The sequence below is a fragment of the Lissotriton vulgaris genome, chromosome 4_1 (genome assembly GCF_964263255.1).
Source record: "Lissotriton vulgaris chromosome 4_1, aLisVul1.2, whole genome shotgun sequence".
Lineage (NCBI taxonomy): Eukaryota > Metazoa > Chordata > Amphibia > Caudata > Salamandridae > Lissotriton > Lissotriton vulgaris.
This window is the reverse complement of record NC_141691.1, coordinates 585,096,061-585,123,014: the sequence shown is the minus strand read 5'-3', so window position 1 is coordinate 585,123,014 and position 26,954 is coordinate 585,096,061. Positions and strand designations below refer to the sequence as shown.

The window sequence follows — 26,954 nt, the reverse complement described above, 5'->3', positions numbered from 1 at the left end:
GGCGGCCCTTCTGCTGGAGTTACTGCATTGAAAGATCACTACGCAGAGCAGGACGACGGGGGGCAGAGCAGGACGACGGAGCTGCGGGGGGAAGGAAGGGGGGGGGCAGAGCAGGACGACGGAGCTGCGGGCGGAGGGAAGGGGGGGCAGAGCAGGACGACGGAGCTGCGGGCGGAGGGAAGGGGGGCAGAGCAGGACGACGGAGCTGCGGGCGGAGGGAAGGGGGGGGGGCAGAGCAGGACTAAGGAGCTGCGGGCGGAGGGAGCGGGACCAGGACGAAGAAGGGCTGCGGGCGGAGGGATGGGCGAGGGGGACGGAGCTGCGTGCGGAGGGAAGGACAGAGCTGGACGAAGGAAAGCGGAGGGAAGGGGGGACGAGCAGAGCAGCTCAGAGCAGCTCTGGAAACAACCGCCGTCTTTCTCCGAGGCAAAGCAGAAATGCCTCGGAGAAAGCATGGTCATTTTCGCATTTGGGGGCGTGTTTTGCTGTTCTGAGTGACGGACAACGTCACTGTCTAAAGAACGCAAAAAATCACGCCCCCAAATCCGAAAAGGACGGGGCTACATTGGAGTGACTGATCTCTCCTCCAATGGCTGGCCTCCGTTTAGGAAGCCAGCCAATTGAGGAGAGGTCAAGTACAGAGGCGGGTTCAAGCTCCGTACTCAAAATCATTAATTCTCTGACCGGAAGCTGGCAAGCCAGCTTTTCCGGTCCGAGACCTAAAAAGTGAGAACCAGATTCAAGTCATACTGAAGCATTACAAAGTACTTTGATGGGAACATATGTTTTAAATCTTTAGGAAACTTCGTCACAAATTCACAATCAAAGCTGATCCACCAATTGTAAAAGAAAGTTTGGCTTGTAATGGGTCCATGTGGCCGTTGCTACACCAAGCCGTAAACATGTCCCAGCACACACTGACTTTGTGGACCTAACCGATGGTACGACATCAACAACCTCGAGAGAGGGATTAAATGGATTCAAGTGCCACCGTTTGATCTCCACTCACGCTTTGAGGCACCGATTGCACAGACCCAGGTGCCACACCTTGCCCTGCTGCTGCAATAGAAGATCCTCCTGAAGCAGCAGTTTGGTCCAGGATCAGATGCTGATGCCCAGGAGTACTGGGTACCACACTCTCCTGGCCCAGTCCAGAGCCACCAGGACGACTTGGGCTCAGCCAGTCCTGAACTTTTTGAGAGGTCAAGCCAAGAGAGGCAGGAGCAAAAAGGTATATATGAGACTCAAACTCCACTCTAGGTGGAATGCGTCTCCAAGAAGACAATTTCTGGGGAACTCCAGCATGCAAATTGTTGACACTGTGCATTCTCTGAAATATCAAACAGAGATCGAATCAAGGTTCTCCCCATTGCTGGAAGAAACCCTGCACCACCCCTGGATGTAGCTGGTATTTGTGATAGGCTAAGCAGCAGCAGCAGCAGCTGAGTTTGCCCATCCTGGCATTTATAGATCCCACCAGATGGTGCACAACCAGAGAAATGCCCAGCTGCCAAGTCAGCCATTTCCAGAGGCACAGAGTTTCCTGGCACAGGACCGAAGACCTCACCTTGCTTGTTGCAGTACAACATGGAAGTGGTGTGGTCTGTGAAAACCTGCACTAGATTCGATTTGACAATTGGCAGGAAAGTCTATAAGGCCAACCGGATCACCCTCAACTCAAACAGATTGATGTAAAGTCATGTTTATGTCAGAGAAGAGAGTTCCCTGATCTCCACCTCTCCAACTTGGCTTCCCAAATGCAGCAGTGATGCTTCATCAAAACTGTCAGCTCTCAATAGGGTAAAGAGAGCGATCTGCGAGGTCAAGCAGCCATCACTACAGATCACATTAGCAGCCTCATCCAACACCTGGATAAAATTCGATAGGTTCTCCTGTTACTGTGCCACTAGGACTTTAGACCCCATTGAAGAGCTGGTATGAGCCACTCTGAATATAGGAGGTCTAGAGTCCCAGTAGCCTCAGTCATTCTCACTGTAATCCAAGACAGAGGCTGAAACAGCTAGATCACATCCAGAATGCCCTTGACTCACCACTCAGGGGTAACAACATGAACATGTACCATATCCAGGATGGCTACGGTGAATGGGAGCAACCGTGAAGAATATGGGTGTGATGTCAGCATGTTTATGGTGTTAGAAGGTTTACCTTCGTCTGAAACTGCTGCACGAATGTCTGGGAGGAGCATTCCTTTAAACAGTCAGTTGTAGAGGTAGGAAAAACTAGAACCCTGACCTCTGGAGGTGTGCTGCAATCACTGCCATCACTTTTGTGAACAGCCAAGGAGCACTGTTGAGGCCAAAATTGAGCACCACAAACTTAAAATGATCCTGGCCTACTGTGAACCATAGGTAATACCAACTGGTCTGCAAGACAGGAATGTGGAAATATGCGTCCTACAGGTCCAATGCTATAATCCAGTCTCCAGGATCCAAGGCAGACAAAATTTGGATCAATGTAAGCATCTTCAACTTGTCCTTTCACAGAAAGGAGTTGAGAGGGCAGAGGACCATAGTAGGACAGAGGCCTATGTCCTTCTTCGGTATATGGAAGTAGTGGGATTAACACCCTGTCCCTGTTTCCAAATCGGAAAACCTCTCTATGGCCCTTCAATGCAACAATAGTGTACTGATGTTATATTAATATATTCTTGAAAAGCGTGAATCTATCAAAAAGGCGACTTGGCACTGTGTCTAAACGAGTGTCACATCCACATCCCAGGCAAAGAACAAGAACCTAATCAATGGACAACAGGGAATAACCAGGTTTCTAGGAGCTTTCTGAAGCTGAGCAGGTTAGTCTGCGCTCTCAGGTTGCCAGGCAGAGCATTCCACTTATTACAAGAATTGTAAAAAAAGCATTTTCCTCCCCAGTGAGCTTTCTTCATCCTGGGCCCACAAACTTGTTAGCAGTTAGGCATTGAAGGTTGGGCGAAGGAATGTACCAATTTAACTTCAACTAAAGGGAGAGAGGGGCATCCTTGTGGAGGTTCTTATGGGCCAAGCACAGATCTTTACATTTGATCCACCCTCTAATGGGTAGCCAATGGGAACTGCAGAGATAGGGCTAAACTTACAGGATACAGGCAGATGCAATCTACAGCATTTGGAGCTTATTAAGAATATTCTGCTGTGAGCTCACATATAATGTAAATTGTTGTGTCTTGTAAAGCGCACTGCTACCCGGAGGCCTCGTAGCGCTATAGACCGCTGGGGAACCCGTCCTGGCTTTCCCTGTGAGATAGTCCCTCCTGGGGGTCTCCAAGGTGAAACCAGGCATCCCCGGCGTTTGTGTGGGGCCGTTGTGGAGATGAGGCAAGCTAATGCCCAGAGTTGCCGAGTGTGATCCCTGGTCGGAGTAGGCACCGATGCGAGAATTATCAGTCCGCTGATCCTGGTCCAAGACCCTGCCGCGTCGGGAATCGAACCCTGGTCCCGGGCCGTTCTCTGCACTCGGGTCTGCCGCCTCTAACCAGTGAGCCACACCTCTCCACTAGTGAGCCACACCTCTCCACTCTAATGTGTTACAGTAATCCAACCTTGAGATGACTGGGGCCAAGAATACAGTTTTCTTAAACTCCAGAGGAAAAAATAGGATTAAAAAAAAACTTTAAGGTAAAAAAGCAGGCAGAGCCAACCTGATTTACATGGTCAGAGAAAACCAACTTGGGTGTTAAAAATGCCTCCTAGATTCCTGATTTTGTGGACTGGTACTGGGGGGGGGGGGGGGGGGGAGCCCAGCTGTGAGGGCCAACAAGCTGAACTCCAAAAAGAAGCATCATTGCCTAAAAGAATTACCCCTGTTATTTCTTAATTTATGTTTAGGTAGTTATCCTGCATCCATTCTATGACGTTCCTCGTGTACAGATTAAATCTACAGGCAACTATTTCAGGGTTCAAAGAGAGACACCATGATCGGGGTCTCATCTGCATAAGGGAGGACTGAAAAGCCATGGGACCTAATCAGCACAATGAGGGAGTGATGTCAATATTAAAGAGGGTTTGACTTACCCCACATGGCAGTGTAAATGGAACCAAGGAAAAGATACCAAGAGTCACCACCTACTCTCGATTAGACACAAATGTCTTTAGTAGGTTTAGGGCTTGGTCTGAGAAATCAATCTGTGTGAGACAGGTGACCAACAACATGTGATCAAACTTGTCGAAGGCAGCCGAAAGCTCTATCAAAATTAAGGTTGCTTTTCCACAGTTTTCAACAATGGCCAGATTTCCTCTGTCGCCTCAAGCAAAGCTGATTCTGTGAAGTAGTTTGATCTGAAGCAGTGTTGCACTGGATCAAGAATAGTTCTTGAATCCAGAATGGTAATGATCTCCAAATTTAGGCATTTTTCCAGGACCTTTGCTGGAAGTGGAAGCCGGGAGATTGGCATATCGTTTTTTACCTCCAGTGGGTCAAGAAGCGCTTTGTGGAGAATGGGTAATATGGATGCTTTCTTCCAATCTAAGGGAAAGCAGCCTGAGTCAAGTATTTTGTTTAAAAGAGTTGTTAGCTGTGCTGCTATGGTGTTACCAACAGGGAGCCAGACCCGAGGAGGACATGGGTCTGATGGGGCACCAACGCGGCTACTTGAATCAATTTGGATACACTATCCTCTGAAAGAGGTGTAAAAGTGGTAAAAAAAGACGGTCCTTGCACTGTTATAGAGGGGACGAGCCCTCAGAAGACTTGTTAAATACAGTAAACTCAGTATTAATAGCTAAGACAACAAATTAGTTACTATAGATAAAACAAATCAGCTAATTTATCACAGAATGGCTGATCAGGGGTCTTAGTAAATTTAGAGCCAAATTTGGAAAGACTGTTGACCGTGTAAAAAAGCTCCTAGGTGAGTTCTTAGCAGAATTAATTTTGTTAGTTACAAAAATGGCTTCGGCGCTATTTATTTTCTTTTTGTAGTCTTCAATCATCTTTTTATATTGAGTTTTCCCAACGGGGCAGTAATTCATTCTCTACAGCTGTTCCTGCCGTATGCAACTCTGCCTCAGCAGCCTAAGTATGTCAGAGTAACCATGGCGCAGTAAGTAAGGTTCTGTGACGGGCTTTAGTTTTTTAGGAGGGAGTGGGACTAAGCATGTAATTGCCGTATCGATCCAGCCAGTAAACATGGCTGACGCAGGATATATACCCACAAAGTTTGCAAAAGAGGACTGAGATTCAGACAGTAGAATATTTAATTCAGTACTATCTAACTTATTCCATTGACGCTGAACAAATGGTGTTGGTACTTTGTGAGCTTAAGGTTTGATTCAGGGAGTATTTAAAACAAAAGTTATCGCCCGGTTATCAGTGCAGGCAAGAGGGATAATCTCCTTTATGGCTAAGTTAGGATCATTGGTAAAACTACAGTCGAGCATACAGCCCACTCTGTGAGTACATGGTTTAACCAGTTGATTCATCTCTAGCATAAATTGCACAAAACCACGAACAGGTTAAGCTGTGTTTTTCTCAATCCTAGTCTTATCGTTGAATGGTGATCCCATCCAGCACATCCAAAGTTTCGAAGCTCAGTAGTGCTCGCCCAGTCTTGTTCTCAGTAAGAACAAAATCCAGCAGAAGGGTATAAAGGGGGCCACATTTACTTGGAAATGAATGATCATTGAAGGCTTTCAAAAAAGAGCCACAGTGCGTATGGAAGCAACTGGGTGAAGGGAAAATCTCACCCCCAACTTCTACCAACGTGTGTCATTCATTGCTGGTATATGAGGGGAAACAGAGAGGAAATTATAGTGAAATAATCTGGGGAAAATGCAGATATGTTTTAAAGAGATACTGACATATGACAGGGTGAGGGAAAGGCGCCTGATCAGTAAAACTGAATGTGAGGAAATACAGGTGCATTAACCAGGTGCTAATGGTGTTTAGAATATCCCAATGATGTACTAAAACTGAGCACAGCACTTAATAATGTGGTACTGGTAATAGCTGCAAGGTATAGATATGCTTCAAACCTTGATAACAGGTCCACAGATTTCGAGCCTGTACACCTCCCATTGTCTCAGCTGACCCTTCTGACACATTAAGCCACTACTTGGCTTACCTTCCTCCCAGTTTTAACTAACATACTGATTCCAAACTTCCTGGGGCTATATTACCAAAGTGCTCCTGTTGCGCAACTGGCATTTGAGCCTGCTTTGCGCGCACCCGGGACACTTTGGTATTACAAAAGGGCCGCAGACGCATTTGCTTCCCCTTTTGTGATACCAATAGCTCTGGCGCACATAAAGAGCCAGCGCTATCATCAGAGGGTGTTCCCTCTTTTGCATGGGGGCGTGATCCCATGCAAATGACGGAATACCTTTGCCTGTGCTCCCGCGTCGTATTACAGGCACAGGCGCAAAAACAGAGAAGCTATCAGGATAAGAAGCTATCAGGAGGTGCACTGTCAGTGTGCCCCCTGATAGGAGCCCTCTGGAGGAGGGAAAGGGGGTTCCATGGACCCTCAAGATATCCTCTTTCAGGCCGGTGCAGTCACTCACTGCACCCGCCTGCAAGGGGATCTCTAATCCCCTTTAAAAGTGCAGGCAGGTTACCTTCAAAGCAGCCATCCTGTTTATATCATGAATGTGCATCGAATTTATCCTAATACACCGCATTTTCCTTGATTGCGCCCAGTGCAATCAAGGATCATTCGCCGTATGTATAATACGGCCCCTGGGGGTGTAGCCCTGCTTATTTGGGAGGAGGATGTGCCCTTGAGACGGGTGCTTTGAAGCCAGCACTAGGTCCTTGATGGGCATGGGGCACGAGTTCCTCAGTGGAGATGAGGAGGGAGCACCTGAATGGGTAATATCAGCTGTCTACCAAATTCAGTGTTTAGTAAAAGCAAAGGGAAGGCATTGTGTGTCACAATGATGAACATATATATATATGTATATCATCACATTCAGGTGGATGCTTATGCCTAGGAGGGCAGACATAGCTTGTGCACAATAAACTATTTGGTACAGCAAGAGGGCTCTCACAAATGTCCTCTTCATTGTTCCTGGTTATTCCTGTAGAGATCTCGGAACCCTTTTACCGCCAAATGTTGTAGATCACAATATTCTGCCCAGACTACTGCACCTCAACTCTGCAGCTTCCCCCCACTGCTCCTTCTGGCTTCCTTTTGCCTTTGAAGACAGTCTCCTGTGAATTCCAATCATTGTTTGGTGTCTCATCCTCAACTCTCATCACTTTGACTTCCTTATATTTGACCAGAGCTTTTCCTTACTGCATAATCCAGCCTTGAATCTGTTGTTACATATACTAAACAGCATTATTCTCTATTCAATATCAAACGGCAATGAGACCTGGAAAGTGTTTTTTTAATTCCACAATACTCAGGATTGTTACTACATCCCTGAAACCCAGACCAGATACTTAAATATGTTTCAAATTTTGAACATATCACACTTAAGTTAACAATGCTTTACCAAGAAAGAATGTACAAATGGAGGAGAAGACTGAGGCTGGACTTGGGTGCCGGTCCTTGAGGAGGGAGGAGAGGGGGGGAGGCGAAAACAGTACCATGAAATAGAGAGAAAGACGAAAAGTTCACATTAACCACCACCCGTTTGAAAAAAGTTTATGGCAATTGGCTGGAGAAGTAAAACACCTGGCAAATATGCCACAGAGGAATCCCTAGAGCCTGAATCATTCACTGAGAAGTTTAAGATAAGATAATTAATTTAATGACCATTATTTCTACATTCTGATTCGTAACCTACCCAACTCGCCAAGATTAAAACTGAGTTGGTGAGTTGTTCTCCCCTTTCAGATCTACTCTGTTGAGATTCCAACCCTCAAGTTGGTCTCTAGACTTACAAGTTGGTGTGGTAAGTCTATGCCACCACTACTACTCTTCCAGTTTAATCTCATAATTGGAGATTTTTGGACATTGTTCCCTGCCTTGAAATCAAATCTACCTTATAACACTAACCCTCGGTGTGGGAGTGTTTAGCTTCATTTGGAATTGGCTGTCCTCCGTTGTCTGCTCGTCCTAAGGAAGACCCGCTGTAAAGCTTCCCTAATTGAGCATATCCAAGGTCGAAACATAGGCGTTCATTTTCAGTCTATGTCCATTCAGGTCTCCTGGCCCCAAGAATTAGAAAGTTCAAATAGGGGGTCACTCGAGATCATGTGTTAAAATTGGAAAGTACAGACTCCACCCTAGCTGTAATTTTTATATATCTATACTACTATTATAAAGAGAGAACACAAACCTTTTGGCAAGGTAAACTCGGGAACCACAGCGCCAATCCACACACCCAATACATTGTTGTAATCCTCAGGGTGTGCAGATGGACATAGAAAATAAAACAAAAACGTACATTTAAAAATATCTTTTAAAAAAAAGTAGTGCCCTGAAAGTAGCGCCGGCCGCAACGCTGACGGCCACGACGTACCGCTGGCCGCAACGTACGTGATGACGAGGAGGAGCGGCGGTGAAGTGAGGAGCTCGGGGAGAAGCGGCGGCTCAGGTAAGGCTCTGGGACACGGGACGGGAGGGAGCCGGTGCGGGAGGTTGGGCCGGAACAACTGCGGTAAGGCTCAGGGTCTGGGGGGAGCATTTCAGGCTTGCGTGCACTCCCGCCCCGGCCCCCGCCCGCCATGACATTGTCCGGGACACAGACAATGTCGTGGCGGGCGGTGGCCGGGGCGGGAGTGCACGCAAGCCTGAAATGCTGCCCCCAACCCCCTTCTGCCCCAGGCAACGCTTGGGCGGGCTGCTAGTTGTGTACATATTTGTATGCTTTTTATTACATGTGTATAATTTTACTTAGTCACATATGTCACCTTGCTTCACTTTATTCACTTCATTTTCATGTCACTAATGTCATTTGATGTTATTGAAACTGACAGCCATACATGATTTAAAGAATAAAAACGATTTTCATACCAAGAATCGATTTCATCTGTGTGTTCCATCCGAAGTCTATAAAGAAATCTATTAGACTATCTTGCATGATCAATACTTTATAGGATCAAAGCATTTGTTCTATGCCAAAAGAACCACTTATAGATTACTTTATGAATGCCCAGGTTCTGAGGGACATCAGGTTATCCCATTGACTCCTCTAGACTACTTTGAAAACACTGCATCACTGGTAAGTGTCATCACTGTCGATAAGGCCGTTGCTGAAAGTATCAATATAGAAGGCAATGCTCGACCTACTTGGATGCAAGGGCCAAGGCGATGTGGAGAACAACCTACCCATGATCATTTGGTGTGATTTCCTCAGTTTCTACCTTGTGTGTGGAGCCTTATCACAAGTACAAGAAATCACCAAAAGCCCTAGATGTCAATGTACAGCAGAGCAAACATCCATGACTGCTAAGGAATGTAAAACGTAAAAGCAAACTCTTGAACGTAATAATCTTAAAACAGTGTAATTTCATGCCTTTCACCACACTAGGGCGCAAACTCCACCTTCCCCATCCCTTACATTGCATCAATCCGATTGACTAGTTTAAAAAAATTCTATTAGCAACTAGTGCATCAAGCATGTAGGTTTTGGGTGGTGTGCTAAGCACGTTCCCCCGAAAAACCACAATGGACGTTCTTCTACTTAAGTAACACAACTGAACACCTTCACACACCAAAGGCCAGTTCCAAGATGCAACTGTAATCCACTGGAAAGTGAGTCTGTGGTAGTTCATTTTATGTTACAAAACTGGTCAATTTGAATTTTCATCATCTTCAACTCGTAGATCCTGACCGCTCATTAGAAATCAGCAATGCCATGCATCATCCTAGGAAGCTGTTTAATATCCCATAATATAATTCCATACAATACAATATTTAACAGGAGTATTAGCTTAAGAGATTTTCAAATTCCACCAACCAAGTGCATCCGATTTAAACCTTTAAGCATCCCGGGCAAGAAAATAAAGCATATTAATTTAAAGTAGCAAATATGTTGAATGCACTAATTGAGTTTAAAAATCTGAAAAGTACATAAATACGAAATTTAATATTTTTAAGGGTAGAATTATGCAGAATAACTGATCCAAAAGCATACATTTTCAATTAAAGGATATAAACCACATTAACTTACCAAGTGATTCAAATATGAACTGGCTACGGGTGAGTGCTAACGGAGGTTGCACACAAATTGTTAAAAGTGTTTTCTGAACGGCCAATCTGCTCCTAACGGTCACCTGTGGGAAGTGGAAAACAATAAGTTAACTTGGGTCCAAAAAAAACATATAGAAGAGTGCATGAATTGTGAAAAGAACACAATGTAACTCAAGCGCTTAATTGAAAGTGGGACTCATTAAAACACATCAATGAAGCACACAGATTTGACAATCCTCAGGCCTGTGAGAAACCAGCAGTAATCCTGAAAAACAGGTTGCTTTGCTTCAATAATGCTTTTTGGGTGGATTCTCTAGCTCACTACAGATTCCGCACCTTTAAAATACCCCAAGGTGCCAGACTGGCTCAGGAAACATTTACACAGCAGTATCCCCACTTTCTGATAGATGCACTGTGCGGCTCCGCTTTGACTTCATTGAGTCCGGATGGGGCAAAGGGATCTTGCCTTAAGCGCCACCCATGCGCACTGATCTCTTTCTTGACTCGCTCAGTGCCCTTGGACGCAGAGCCAAAATAAGGGTAAAAGTGTGCACATCTCTATCTTGAGACCTTTTAGATGGAAAAAGAGACCAATTTCAAAGAATGAATGAGGGTTGGAGGGGGCATTGAGGGATTTGCAGTTAGACAGAGTATCCACCAGAAAGAGCTGTATCAAACATAAGTAATATGTTCCTCTGACGGATATCTCTAAGCACAGATTGTACACCTTAAGAATAGAAGCCAAAGCAGTACCACTCAAAGGAATGTTAGGAGGTTAAAAATTGTCTGGAGGTAGTTGTTGACAGAGAACAAGAAAGATAGTATGCAGTTCCTATAGGATATATATAGGATATTGGGGGTCATGCTTCATCATTGGGCATGCTCCTCGTCGGGTCGGCGGTGCAATAACAGACGGGCACCCTTAGTCGGGGCTCTTTGGCAGAGATCTTTTATCCTTGCCATATGATGAGTGTGAGTTCTAGTCAGGGTTCCACCTACTCTTGTTAGAAAGCCAACAGATTTATTCCAACACAGAGTTTAAATATCCCACCAAGTGATTCACCACCAGAAAAATCACTTGGTGGTTCAGCCACTTCCAGAGGTGTAAAGCCTACCGGCACGAGGCCTCAGACTTCACCCTGCTTGTTGTAGTACCACAAGGTGATGTCCTTGAGCATTTGCATCAGCGTCCCTTTTCTGGCGGGCAGGAAGACCCTCAAGTGAATCACGCTAAAATCCAACAAGTTGATGTGGAGTCGAGTCTCCACCAGAGACCTCTAATCACCTCCTTTCCCAGTTGGCCTCCTAACACAGCTGTAATACATCTGTGAACACCATCAGATCTGGATAAGGTAATGAGAGGCCCCTGCCACTGACTCTATTGCCGTCCAGAAGCCACCTCAGCAGTCTCCTCCAAAATCTGAATGCAATCGGACAGATCTCCTGATGTGCCCACTGGTAGTTTAAGTTCTACTGAAGAGCCTGTATGTGCCATATGCATGCGTCACTAACAGGATACAGGAGCCCCACAATCCCATTAGTCTAAGAGTCATCTGAAATGAGAACCAGGACAGATGCTGAAACATCTGAATCAAAGCCCAAAAGTCCAAATGTTCCTAGGGAAACGTATGAAACTGCCCGTCTTCAGAATGGATGTAATAAAAGGGAGCATCTGAGAAGGAGTCGGTTGTGACTGCGGCTCGTTGATAATAAACCTCAACAATGTTAGGAGGTTAAAAATTGTCTGGAGGTAGTTGTTGACTGCCTGCACGCCTTCAACAACCAGTCATTGAGGTAGGGTAAGACTGGAACCTCAACCTCAATAGATGCTGGTTAGGAAGGCAGGATCGCCAAGTGCAAAAAGATGGCAACAGGCAGTTTGTCTATTAATGGGTGGCCCTGAACAGGGCAAAGCCCAAATACTGAGAGGTTGCCCGTAAATGCCTCTTTAAATAGAAGCAGTGGCTCAGAGGGAGCTGGCCAGATTGTAGAACATCCATCAATATGTTAGTTTTCGTTTCCATGATTGGAAATTGTAGATCTAACACCTCAGCTCAACTGCCCTTCACATCACTACAGCAAAAGAGGAGATTTCATCTGTAGTACAACCTGGGGAAGATACAAGGCCTGTATGAGGGGAAGTGACAATCCTTCTGGAATCTAAAGCTTTTCACACCAATTGTATTCATCATAACATAATCATCCTTATCATTACAGTGGTCATTCTCAGAACCAGTGACAAAATAAGTACATAAAGTTTGGGCCCTTTCATGTGTTAATGGCAAGGTAACAGAATAAGAGGGGTTGCCAAGAGATTAGACAGCAATTGTGATTTAGGGCGAGGTAGTGGAAGGTTTGAGTCAGAATCCGATGATGTAATAGGCTGTATAATGGCATTATTGCAAGTAGAAACTGTGTAGGGATGGAGCCTGACTGAAGTGAGTGCCATCATCAGAACTGAATGCAATACAGGTCCAAGGTGCACAGAAACTGCCGATGGTGGGCACGCTGGCAGAATTCCAACTGGAGCACCCGTGGATTCTGTGTTTGGTGACATGGAGTTTGACCTTGCTTTCCTGTATGACCTTCGGGCTCACCTGGGTGCACTTGCCTCAGGCTTTGCAGTCATGGTCTAAGCCCAGGTACCACAAAAAGTCCTCATGAGGGTTAGTCACATACATCTGTTTGTGAAAATACCTACATGGTTTGAACCCTGTGGTTTTAGGGGTTGACCAGGGAGAATCTCTAGAAGGCATGAAAAAGAAGGAACACCAGGACAAAAAGATAGGGCACCAGCGTGCATCAGTGGTGCTAATATACAGCTCCTCTCATTACTTCGAGAGAAGAACAACATTGATGCAGAACTGCATGACATGACCTGTGACATGCAGGAGATCTGTTCTGAAGGTTTCTGGAACCAGTGTGATGTATGGGATTATTTACAAAGTGAGGAATCTGTGGTTAGAAGAATTAATCAGAAGATCTTCCAAAGGTGCAAGCCTGTTTGGGGGGCAGGGGCTCATGGATACCACACTCTCCTGGCCCAATTTAGAGCTACTATGATGACTTGGGCCTAGTCGCTCCTGATCTTGTTTAGAACTCAGGACAGGAGCGGTGGGGGTGGAAAGTGTATGAGAGTCTTATGCTGCGCTCTAGTCAGAATGCATCTCCCAGAGAAAGCCTTCTTCTGCGTTGACACTGTGTGTTCTCTATAATGGTATAAAGATCTTACCAGAGTGCTCTACACTGTTGGAAGATACCCTGTGTCACCTTAGGGTGAACCTCTATTTGTGATCTGCCAGGCACCATTGCCTGAATTTATCTACCCTGATGTTCAAAAACCCCACAAGTTGGTTTAAGACAAGGGAAACGCCTTGCTGCCTGAGCCAGCACCAGAGGCAATAAAACTCTCCGCAAAAAATCCAGAACACCACACTACTCTACTTGTTGCAGTAGCACATGGCAGTGGTGGGGTCTGTGAGAACCTGTACCAGCCTCCTCTTGAAGACAGTAGAAAGACCTTCAGCATTAGGCGAATGGCGGTATTCCAGCAGATTGATGTGGAGACTGGATTCTACCAGAGACCAGAGTTCTACAATCTCAACCTCTCTCGAAAAACTTCCCCAACCAAGAATCAATACATTTAGCACCACTGTCGCTCTGGATGAGGAAGTAAGAGTGGTCTGCCTCTGGTCCAATTTCAGTTGAGCAGGCACCACTCCAGATGTTTTGCAGTCTCCACTGAAACCTGTATTGAATCTCCTGGTTGCCTAGCTGCTGGGCCCACTCAGACTTCAGGTTCCCCTGCAAAGGGTGCATATGCTATCTAGCATAGTACAAGAGCAAGATGCAGGAAGCCAAGAGGATAAGAAGCCTCAGAGACCGCACAAGACCCAGGGCCATGGCTGAAAAATCAGGATCTTAGCTTTAATGTCCTTGACTTAGCGTGATGGTGCCAATGAAAATGAGCCTCTGTTAAGGAGTCAGGTGGGACTTCGGCATGTTGACTGTGAACCCCAAAGATGTTCGGAGATTCCCTAAAATCCAGAACTGGTCTGCGACTGACGGGGTGAGTCTACTTTCAACAGTCTGTCATTGAGATAGGGTGAAAATTGGTATCCCCAAACACTAAGTATGCAACAACCAGCACCATCACTTTCACGAACACTGGAGAGGCATGTTAGGCCGGAGGGTTTCACCACAAATTGAAAATTCTCCTGGTCTACCTTGAACCACAGGTAACATCTGTGGGACTGAAAGAAGGGTATATGAAAAAAAACTCCTTATGTCCAGGTCTACCATCCAGTTGCTCAGATCCAGGGCAGATGGAATCTGGGTCAATGTGAACCCCTTTATTCTCTTCTTCTACGGGAAGGCATTCAGAGGGCAGAGATCTAGAACAGGATAAAGGCCTCTTCCTTCTTCAAACAATTAATTAGTGTGAGTAACAAGCAGTCCCTATTTCCGAGGCCGGAACTCTCTCCATGGCCGCTTTGGACACGGAAGCCTGCTCCTCCTGCATTAAAATGGCAAGGTGCTCTTCAGAAAGCTGGTCTAATGTGGGTGCAGCGAGTGGGAAAGTAATGACAGGATACCATCTCACTGAACAATCTGCAGGACCTATCTGTCCAACGTGGTCCTTTAGAACCTACAGGGTGGCTGTGTTCCACTAGGGGCAAGCTAAAGCGGCTTGGGGACTGATGCCACAGAGTTGGAGTACTAGGATGAGCACTGTCCCTGATGAAATGTACGTTTGTCTGACTGACTGCCATCCCAACTCCAAAACACTGGGGTGGCTGATGCACAGGGCAGGAAGGTCTGGTGCAGCCTGTACGACTCTGGAGTATCCTTGAAAGGAACCCGCCACTGGCCCTCTAATCCCATGGACACCGGAGACAAGTATTGAAAACGTCTACTCGGTATCAGATGGCACTGGGACCTTCTCGTACGAGGGTGGGTTTAACATAAGCAAAGGCAATAGTGAGGAGTCACTTAAGGACACAGGAACAGTACAACGCCCTGGGAAGGCAAGAAGTAAGGCTAAATGATGCAGCCAGCTTAAGTGGGACTATTCAGACTCACAGATGTCCTACCCTCTTGAAGAAGATGGCTCTCTCACGACTGTGTGGGAAAACACAAAGAGTGCACCAGAAGATACTGCCGAACCCTCAGTAGCTTCGATCTTAGCCTCTATAAAAGAATTCCAAGAAGAGGCTCGGGCGGATAACCGCACAGCGAAAGGGGCTGCTTAAAAATTACAATAGGGCATGAGAAGACTGAATAAAATCTGCACTGATATAAGTGACTGTGTCACCATGGGTGAAGGGCGCACCGAGTGTTTGGAAACAGAGGTCTCCTCCGTAAAAAATCAGAGCAACTCCAATACCGCTTGTCTGCATGATCTAATGACCAAAATGGAGGAACAGGAAAACCGCCAATGCAGAAACAACTTTCGTCTGCTTGGAATCCCAGAAGGGAAGGAGGGAGAAGATCCTAGACGTTTCATAGTGAAACTTCTACAAGAATCCTTTCCTGATCATTCAAGCTTGGACTGGGACCATGAGGTACAAAGGGCACATCACTTCCCTTTTAATCTAAGACGCCAACGCGACGGCAGCAGCTCATCTGGAGGACAACCAAGGGCGTTCCTGGTATACTTTGGAAACTTTTTTCTTCAGCAACTTGTATACGACCAGGCCCGCCCCAACTCCCTGAAGGGGTCCAATGGGGTAACTTCTTTTACGAAACCGTTTTTTGCTATCAGACAGTAGAACGGAGATGGCGTTTGCGTAAGCTAATTTCCCTGTTCCAACAGATTGGAGCTCAAGTGTATTTAATGAACCCTGCCAGACTTAAAGTTATCTTTAATGGGGCTTCTAAAATCTTTTTGTCAGAGATTATGGCTGGTGAATACCTGGGAGAAATCAAGTCTACGAAGGGCTCAGGCTTACCTTAAGGAGATTATCTCCCCACTTTTGTGGGGGAGGGCGAAGGTGGGAGGGGCAGAGATCTCTTCTTTCTTTCTCTGTATCATTATGTTGATCCCTCTCGTTGATTAGCTCTAGCAAGAATTTATGAAGTATCTATCTGAATGTCTTTATATAAGGTGTGATTAGATCTAGCCGAAGGCTTACTTAAACTCTCTAAGGCGTGGTTTAGTGGTGGAGATTTACTTCTGTCTACCATCACTCCGTTTATTCCTGATTGCTCAACGAAAGGAGGGGGGGAGGGTTGGGAGGGGGGGATTGCAATGAAATGGCTGAAGTGAGTACACTTTTTTCTACGCACAATCACTTGTTAAAACACTTGTCAAAGTAAATAAGTTTACAAAGTTAAGCACTTTTAAGGGATTAAGAATGTATTGGTTTAATTTTTTGAAAATGCTCAAATGATTAAGATAAATACTTTTAGAATCGTCTCAGTGATTATATGTGGGTTGAATGAAGCTACAAAGAGACAAAAAGTAGCACAAGGCTTACGATTGCTGGGGGGCGATATTGTCAGCCTCGAGGAAATGCATATAGAGGGCTCACAAAAGCATTTACTGAGTTCATTGGGGTATAAAATTATAGGGGTACCACACAGGGTGCAAAAATAAAAGGCGTAGGGATCATGGCTGAAAGCAGATTACCTTTAAAATACCGCTGCATGAAATATGACTCATTGGCCAGATGGGTAATCGCAGAGTGCCATTTGCCACCTAATGTCCCTCTTACTTTATGCTTGATCAATGCTAGCAACGCTGATGACCCAGGGATCATTGACTGGATTACAGGAGAGCTCGCCCATTGGCCTTCTCCAATTATTATCTGTGGCGACCTTAATATCAACCTGCCCTGTAATTGGAAAGCGGGCGATAAATGGACCTACGCAGGAAGGAAGCCCTGAGTATACCAAGCAATAGTTAACCTTGTTCAAACTCATGGACTTAGTGACGCTTGGGCTAACCTACATTCTACTCTGCCAGGCTATACTTATTTTTCTGCCCCACACCGGTCACTTGCTAGATTAGATTATTTTTTTATTTCGTCCTCTTTACTCTGTGAATGCTCCATAGATATTGCTCCGCATTTTATGTCAGACCATAATCCACTTATTTTAAACATTGGGGGACTTGGGAACTGGAGGGAAACCCCGTAATGGAGTTTCGAGAAAGCGCTATTACAGGACGCAGGATACCGGACACACATGAAAGCACGGGTCCAATTTCATGAGAAAAACATGAGATCGGCCTCAATTATGTATGGGACACATTAAAGGCAGGTATTCGGGGAGTGACACTTAGGTTTTCAAGCAGCAAAAATAAGAAAGAAAAATTATTGATCTGTGAACTCCAGGAAAAGCTGAAAAAGGCAGAGGAGAAACTAATTTGAACTGTTCAAGTAGGGGAGGATACTGAGTCTACTCAAAACGTAGTGACACTCATTAAAGCTGAAATTGGGTCAGTATTTGCAGAGAAGGTTGCAGCTAAGTGGGCCTCGACACGGGAAAAAAACTATGAATGTAGTGACCTTATTGGCCATCACTTGGCTATTAAAACCAGGCAGGAGGTTGCTGGCTGTGAAATACTGTCGATCCAACTTGCAACGGGAGAGGAGACTAATGACCCCAGCAAAATTCAAGAGGGTTTCCGAGAGTTCTATTCTAACTTATTTTCAGAGAAAATCAGTAGCTCAGTAGACGTAAGAGAGGACGAGATCACTAAATACTTAGAAGAAGTGACTTTAACCAAAATTTGTCCGGAAAATCGCGATCAGCTTGATGTTACTCCAACTTGGGAAGACATTGCCGAAGCTCTAGCCAGTTTACCGGACGGGAAAGACGCAGGGGTTGATTGCATCCAGGTGGAATTTTATAACATTTTTGCTCCCCAAATAAAGCCCATTTTCTCCTATGTAGTAACTAACTTCTATCGTTGACGGGGCCTCTCCGTCCGCTTCCTGGTCCAATGCTAAAATCTTTATATTTCCTAAAAAAGATAAAGCACCATTAGAAATGGGATCATATAGGCCGATCACGCTTAATAACTGTGGCTCAAAAGTCTTTTCTAAAATCCTTGCAATGAAAATATCTTCAGTAATTGAATCTATGGTGTCACAATGGCAGCATGGATTCATTTCCAAGAAAGGCACCACCGAACACATTAGGCGGGCCATTACTTTGTTTGACGCAGCACAAGTAACAGGAGACCCGATGTCACTAATTCTTCTAGATGCTGAAAAAGCATTTGACCGGGTCTCCTGGCAGTTTCTCTGGGGCGTTATGAGAAGGATGGGCTCCGGACCAAAGTTAACACAAGCTGTTCAAGCTCTATACCTGAACCCAACAGCCAGTGTATCAATAAATGGGAGGATAACTAAGCAATTCAAAATCTCTCTGGCACCAGGCAAGGGTGCCTGTGTTCCCCCTTACTTTCTGCTCTATACATAGACCCCCTGATCAAGAAAATAGAGAACAATCCGGCTATCCAGGCAGTAAGCAGATTTGGATGTGACACTAAAATTATGGCTAATGCCGACGACCCAGCCATAGCTATCCCAAAGCCCGAAAGTACTTTTTTAGCATTAGAACTATAGGCCCAAGATTTTGGGAAAATTTCGGGGTACGCACTGAATAAAAATAAAACCTAAATTGTTGTCAATAAAGAAATCAACTGGATAGATAGGCGGGTCGTCACAAAGACAAAATACTTGAGGGTAATGTTAACTGCAAATGTGGATGATATTGTGGCAGAAAATCTAATCCCCCTTGGCCACTGAAACGAAGAGACCGCTTAATCGAATTAACAATCTACACCTGACTTTAGTGGGTAGATGCAATGTCATTAAAATGTCTTACTTTCCGAAATTACTTAATTTTCTTAGAACTATCCCTCTAGAGTTTAACAAAATCATGTTATAAAAATTCCAGCAACTCTTTACGCAATTTATTTGGGCTTCTTCACAAGCCAGATGGGCGCTAAAGAAACTGTCTCTTCCTAGAGAGAGGGGCAGGTGGGCTTTTCCCAACATAATGCTTTATTATTGGGCCTCAGTTTTACAATATAGTGTGGAATTAGTGAAGGAACATTCCTTCTCTCCTCCTATTGGGCTTCCTTCGCCTTTTCAATTACTACTAGGAGAGGAGGCCCGTGGCTGTCTCATAAGACAAATGTCCTTTGGATACTACAAGCAAGTCAGATTCAAGACACTGATGAGCACCTTTAAGGTCTTTTGTAATGTTCATAGGATTTACGGGCTGGGGAGATTGAACTACTTCTCACTCATCAACAACAACTCTAATCTGCCTGCTATTTTTGGGAGGTCTTATCTGTAAGATTGGTACAAAGCTGGCATTCTAAAACTGGGTGACCTAATTTCTATTGAAGGAATTAAGTCTTGCTGAGCTCCAAAGCAAACATGGATTGCGAGACCAAGACGCTTTTAAGCATATCGCCATACACAATTTTCTGTCTCGAAAGGTTGGTGGACCCGTTGGGTTTGTGAAAATAGATCTTATCGAAAACTTAAGGGCTCCAGTAACACCTCAGATTGGCTCTAACTACTCTGTACTAAACAGTCAAACTCCTGATGACCTACCTCAAGTAGGGCACCCCAGGGTTGAAACGTCGACGCAAAAATTCTTTGGACCAGCAACTAACGAACTGTGACATAACCAACAGATAAGGTCCACAGTACCAACTTTATCAAAACCCTACTGGCCAAATATCCCCCCCCCCTCCTTTTTACCCCCTCCGCACTGTATATAAAAGTCACAAATTCACAACTGCACTATACATCACTAAGCACTAAGAATTCACTTCTGTCACAAATTGTTGCACTGGTGAGTATATTATAACTGTTTAGCTGAATCATTTTTTGAATGAAAACAGGGTATCTATGAATGCAAATAATTCATTAAAAAAAAGTTTTGATTTACCCTTAAAGGTTTGGACTTGCATTACTAATCTGTTCGCTAGGTTAGTTGGTTTAATTGATAACTAAAGAGGCACTTAGCCATTTGTTTGCTTAATCTTTGAAGCAATCAGTCCGAACACGACAGAACCATTGTATGTATAATTTGACCTACCTAGAATAGCAGACAAATGGCAAGCAAAATTGGAGGTCCCGCACAGCTGATACTTGCCCAAAGCGATCTGCTGTCGGCCAAATTACAGGCGCAATATTTTACAACCATTTTTTTTCTATACAGTACTCCTAGCAGAGTCGCTAAATGGGGAACAGGCAAGGGGACGCTGTGTCCTAGGTGTTCGGAGTTCTGTGTAGACGCAGTACACATGTTTGCCATCTGCCCGAAACATAACATACTTCTTGTTAAAATACAGGCCTTCCTTGGGAGGGTTATTTCCCAGGTCATTGAATTGACCCCTAAGACGATCTTATTAGGGACCGAAGAGGAGGTCAGTAGAAAGAAGGGCGGGGCACTCATATTTGTGGCAATGATGGTGGAGAGGATCTGCATAGCCTCTGCATGGGTAGATGCAGATCCTCCTCTTTTTTCCCAATGGCTGGCTAGGCTAGTTGCGGCCTATCACCTTGAGAAGGCTATCTACGCAAAAAAGGCCGTAAAGGGCAAAGGAAGGGACTAGACATCTGGGAACCCCTAACTATCTAGCTGGATCAGACTGGCCCATAGGGCGAACTAGTCAATTTGGCAACCTAAGGGCCTTCCTCCCTAATCTGCGTATGTTAAATTATGATAGTTTAGGATTATGCCATATTTTTTTCCAGTCAATTTTGGTTTTATGTGACTTTTTTGTCTTTTCTTTTTTCTCTTGTTAGTCCATTGTATAACTTGTCTTGTTACTTATTTCTATGTCCTTGATTCGTCTTGCTGTACAAGGGAGTTGGGGAGACCTGGTGGGTTTTTGATTTTGCCTTACCTCTGTAATATCACTTTGGAAAGTTCAAAATTAAAAAAAATACAGAAGAAAGGAACAAAACTGATGGGGAAACTGCCTGGCAGGCGTCCAAAGAATGAGCTCGACTTTTCTTAAAGCGTTCCGGGGCCAAATCTGCCTTTTCACCAAACAAACAAGGCCCATCAAAAGGCATATCCATAAGCGAAGCCTGCACATCCCCAGAGAAGCTCATAGATATCATCCAAGCGTGGTGACTAAGCAAAACGCTGGTGCCAACTTCCTGACCCAAAGCAATCAGTAACATCAGGCAAGACCTAATGACATATTTGGCTGCAACTTCACCATCCTGAATAGTTTGAGCCGGGGAGGCCCGCAGGCCTCAGGTACTGCTGTCAAGATTTTGCTGACCATGTCTCTGAGCGAGAATATTGGTCAAGCAAGCAACTGACATTGATGGACCTCAAAGCAAGGATGGCCAAAGCGAATATCCTTCTCACTGAATGCCTTAATTTTCTTGGATTCTCTGTCCACGAGGGGTCTTGCAAAATGCAGCTTGAACCACCATACTCTCAGGAGTTAGAGGTGGAGTCAGAAAATCTGGGTTACCTGCCCGCAACCAAACACTTCTGCTTTCTCGCAGTGCGAGAAGCAGAAACATAAAATGGTAGTTTTACCATTTTATGTTGCTGCTTCTCACACTGCGAGAAAGCAGTAGGGTGATGCTCCTCCACCCAAGTGGAGGAGCCGCCCCTGGCAGGTTTCTAGTTGGCAGATGCACATTCAGTTGCTGAAGACTGTCTTTGACCTGGGAAAGCGAGTACCGCGGTCATGGAGATGGCCATGCAGAAATGACTGGATTCTCCTTATGTTAAACAGTGACCCTCTCCCCCCTCAATCCCACCCCCCACAATCGATGGATAGATGATGCACAGAGTAGGAAAACATATTCAAAGTCAAAGTTATTGAAAAAGTGCTTAGGTAATAAAACCAGAGCACATCCCACATCAAAATAAAAGAGAGTCAAATTTAAAACGAACCGGAAGTCTTACACTTAAGTTTAACAACAATTCCTTCTAGATGATTATTGTTACAAATAGCTTAACATTCAATTAAATTAAACTCCACTTTTTGGCCCATAGGTAGAAATATCTCAAGTTAACACGTGAAGTGCTAAAGTGCTTAATTTATCGTCTCTTGCTTCAATTTTCCGATAAGGGGCCAGGAAGTACACAGCCGGTTATGTTTGAGACAGAAGGAAGTTATGGAACAAAGATGGTAGTTCGCGTTAACACAATGTACTGGCTCTTCAAGGAGAACCGCGTTGACAGGATAAGCAGGAGGATGAGAACAGAACAAATGAAGTGTTGAATAAGACTTGATTACAGTCCCACAACTCGCATCCCAGAAAAAGTCATCACACGCAGGACAGGCTGGCCTTCAAACTTTCTTGGCATACATTGGTTCTAGACATCCACTGCGACAATGGAGGAGATAAGTGTGGAGGCCCCGAGATGACTTCAGCGGTACATCCAGGAATCCACACGGAAGCAAAAGGGATTAATAGAGTTACGTCCAGGTGCAACAGAAGCATGGCAACGATAGCAACAGGAAATGACGCAGGAGCCACAGAGAAGAAGGACATGTCAAAACCAATTTATAGGGAGCTTACCTACTTCTTACGAAAGGATTGTGGTATTTCAGAATTTGAACGATCTTATATTTCCCTCTGCCTTGGCTGATACAGTCTAGTGGTAGGCAAGTTATCCTTGCTTTACCCTTGTAAGCCATTTATTATTTTCTTCCATCATATCATTTATTTATTAAACTGTAAACCCCCATGCCACCTGGCTAAGTGTGTCTAGTGGAATATGACATTTACTTTTGACACTTCACTGGCAAGGCGTTTAAACTCCTAACGCATCAGAGAGAAAAACATTTCCTTTCGTTTGCAGCCTGATTGTTGGTCGATGTGCTCAAGTGCACTGCAGTGTGATGGGAAATCCGTGGACTGTAATTCATCACACAGGTCATCCAGTAGCTCTGATGTCCATTTCCACTGATTTTCTTAAACTTTCTGCAGTCCGTCTTTCAGCCATTCTTTTCTCTCTCTTGGCGATAGAGGTACAGCTGTCGCAGTCTCTCCCAAATCCCTTCGTGTTTTTAGGGCTCGCCTGCTGATGCGCTTCTGCGCTTCTGCGCATCGCTGGCGAAGCTCTATTACGGCTTATCCAGTGTTTAACCACCACTGGCGATTCCTTCAAGTGCATGTGCTTTTTAGGTCATTGCGCAAGCCCTAAAAAGCGCGTGCACAATGCCACCAGCCGCCTGCCTGCCTGCCTCGCATTACCAGATCAAAGGCAGCCCAGCCCCCCTCCCACAAGCTTCTCAGCATGTGCTCTGCCTCAGGCCGGCATTTCTCCTCCCCTCGGGCAAACAGATAGCCGCAATAACACCCTCCCTGCTCAGCTTTTTTCTCAATTTCTCCCCGTCTACACTTCCCATTAGGAGCCCTTCCTCCCCCCAGATAATCTATCTCCATAAGAGATAAGCAGCTCTTCCACCATCTCAAACCCGTATCTTATTAGTGCACGATATACAGCTCGGGTGTAGCTACATCTGAAGGGATTTAACACGAATACAAAGTGTGAACTGATCACCTGGGATGCTGCACGTCACATTCGATGTACTGAAGGCGACCAGTACTGCTATAAACAATTCCGTTTTCGACGTTGAAAGGATGAAATGCGAAGTCAGCCTGTCTGCATTGGGACTTCTGACATGGTATGCTTACGAGTGTTTGCAGTGAGGTCACAACAGTGGTTAAAAAAACTCACTCTGAAGCGCTGACATTTGGATCACTAATAAGCAGATGTTGCTTTTAGGGTTTATTTTCGGCTTGCAATTTTACCATGGATGCTTGCTGTGCCCCTCAATTGGAAAACATTGAGCATTTTCTATCTAGATTTGAGTCTTTACATGAATCGGCTATTGTTTGTAATACATTTAATGGGAGCACGGGCAGGGAGGAGTGTGTTTTCAGTTTTACCAGTTTCGGACTGCTCTCTCGAATTGTCTTTTCTTGGTATTGTTTGCAGGCCGGCGAAGCTGGCGGTGGAAATAGCGCATTATTCACTCAAACATGTCCTATGCATGGTGTAGAAATGTTCCCGCACTTTTAAATGTTAAGATAACTTATTCGTTTTTGAAACTCAACTACTTAGTTTGCCTAATTCATAGTTAGAAAGCGATACAATATTTGATGACTAGCGTTCGCATGTGAAAGTCATTTATTTTCCTTATGTCTGTTAGTTGGCTAGATTCAGGAATGCGCCCCCTTCGGGCCCCCTCCCCTTCTGCTGTGTCCATGAGCGGGGTATTAATTAACATTCTTATCATGGTTACGGCAGGCGGGATGGCCTGTCTTTCCTAGAAGTGGGCGGGGCTTGGAGCTGCAGACTATGCTGAGGTAGAGCGCATACAGAATAGCCATCCCGTGGCCGCTCAGGAAAGCATGAGCAGCATAGCCGTGCAGGGCCATGTTTGATGGTAACGGGTTGCATTTTTACAGTAAAGTTCCTCTCGGTGCTGCTGCCTTTGATCATAGTTATTTTCAAATATCTGGGTCCACAGAGGTGTTTTTAAGTTAGTCAGTGAATAATTAAAAAACATTGTTGGAGGTCTGCCAGGCAGCTTACCTCGTCTGGTTTTCATATTGAAACCTAGAGCAGGGCATTATACTACCGCTGGCAAAGTGCTATATCGGTTCAAAAGTAATATCTAGGGTATCAAAATCATGTCCCTATTGCTGAAAGGTAAATTGGGTGAGTTGAAAAGAGTGCATAGTGTTGTTTCCATGTTCTCGGGGTCCAGAGCATTTGTTAGGATTGGCCTAGACAATCATTCTAGTCTTATAAAAAATGCATGCACACATAGAAAGGCTTTGACTCGGACCTCCTCATCAATTGGCATGTGTCGTCAGTAACATTTTTGCTTTCGCACCAATATACCAAGGCAGTGGCGCAGCCCACCTCTGGGTACCGATGCACCCACCACACAGCTCCACCGAGGCACCCACCACACAGCTCCACCGATGCACCCACCACACAGCTCCACCGAGGCACCCACCACACAGCTCCACCGATGCACCCACCACACAGCTCCACCGAGGCACCCACCACACAGCTCCACAGATGCACCCACCACACAGCTCCACAGATGCACCCACCACACAGCTCCACAGATGCACCCACCACACAGCTCCACAGAAGCACCCACCACACAGCTCCACCGGTGCACCCACCACACAGCTCCGCCGAGGCACCCACCACACAGCTCCACAGATGCACCCACCACACAGCTCCACAGAAGCACCCACCACACAGCTCCACCGATGCACCCACCACACAGCTCCGCCGAGGCACCCACCACACAGCTCCGCCGAGGCACCCACCACACAGCTCGACAGATGCACCCACCACACAGCTCCACAGATGCACCCACCACACAGCTCCACAGATGCACCCACCACACAGCTCCACAGATGCACCCACCACACAACTCCACCGATGCACCCACTACACATCTCCACCGATGCACCCACCACACAGCTCTGCCGAGGCAGCCACCACACAGCTCCGCCGAGGCAGCCACCACACAGCTCCGCCGAGGCACCCACCACAAAGCTCCGCCGAGGCACCCACCACACAGCTCCACCGATGCACCCACCACACAGCTCCACCGATGCACCAACTAAGCTCCACCGATGCACCCACCACACCGCTCCACCAATGCACCCACCAGACAGCTCCACCAATGCACCCACTAAGCTCCACCGATGCACCCACCACACAGCTCCACCGATGCACCCACCACACAGCTCCACCTACACAGCTCCACCGATGCACCCACCACACAGCTCCACCGAGGCACCCACCACACAGCTCCACCGATGCACCCACCACACAGCTCCACCGATGCACCCACCACACAGCTCCACCGATGCACCCACCACACAGCTCCACCGAGGCACCCACCACACAGCTCCACCGAGGCACCCACCACACAGCTCCACAGATGCACCCACCACACAGCTCCACAGATGCACCCACCACACAGCTCCACAGATGCACCCACCACAGAGCTCCACAGATGCACCCACCACGCAGCTCCACAGATGCACCCACCACACAGCTCCACAGATGCACCCACCACACAGCTCCACAGAAGCACCCACCACACAGCTCCACAGAAGCACCCACTACACAGCTCCGCCGAGGCACCCACCACACAGCTCCACAGATGCACCCACCACACAGCTCCACAGATGCACCCACCACACAGCTCCACAGATGCACCCACCACACAGCTCCACAGATGCACCCACCACACAGCTCCACAGAAGCACCCACCACACAGCTTCACCGATGCACCCACTACACAGCTCCACCGAGGCACCCACCACACAGCTCCACCGATGCACCCACCACACAGCTCCACCGAGGCACCCACCACACAGCTCCACCGATGCCCCCACCACACAGCTCCACCGAGGCACCCACCACACAGCTCCACCGATGCACCCACCACACAGCTCCACCGAGGCACCCACCACACAGCTCCACAGAAGCACCCACCACACAGCTCCACAGATGCACCCACCACACAGCTCCACCGATGCACCCACCACACAGCTCCACCGAGGCACCCACCACACAGCTCCACAGATGCACCCACCACACAGCTCCACAGATGCACCCACCACACAGCTCCACAGATGCACCCACCACACAGCTCCACAGAAGCACCCACCACACAGCTCCACCGGTGCACCCACCACACAGCTCCGCCGAGGCACCCACCACACAGCTCCACAGATGCACCCACCACACAGCTCCACAGAAGCACCCACCACACAGCTCCACCGATGCACCCACCACACAGCTCCGCCGAGGCACCCACCACACAGCTCCGCCGAGGCACCCACCACACAGCTCCACA

At 46.4% G+C, this 26,954-nt stretch overlaps 1 protein-coding gene across 4 annotated transcripts in view; it reads right to left on the bottom strand.

Moving 5' to 3' along the window:
• The window catches only part of BBS9 (Bardet-Biedl syndrome 9), a 2,055,975-nt gene that overhangs the window by 1,219,373 nt on the left and 809,648 nt on the right, over positions 1-26,954 (bottom strand). For all 4 annotated transcript variants that reach the window (XM_086964810.1, XM_086964812.1, XM_086964809.1 and 1 more), the window contains exon 13: positions 10,077-10,179. In XM_086964810.1, the coding sequence (XP_086820936.1) occupies positions 10,077-10,179 (103 nt within the window). The remainder of the gene's footprint in view (positions 1-10,076; positions 10,180-26,954) is intronic.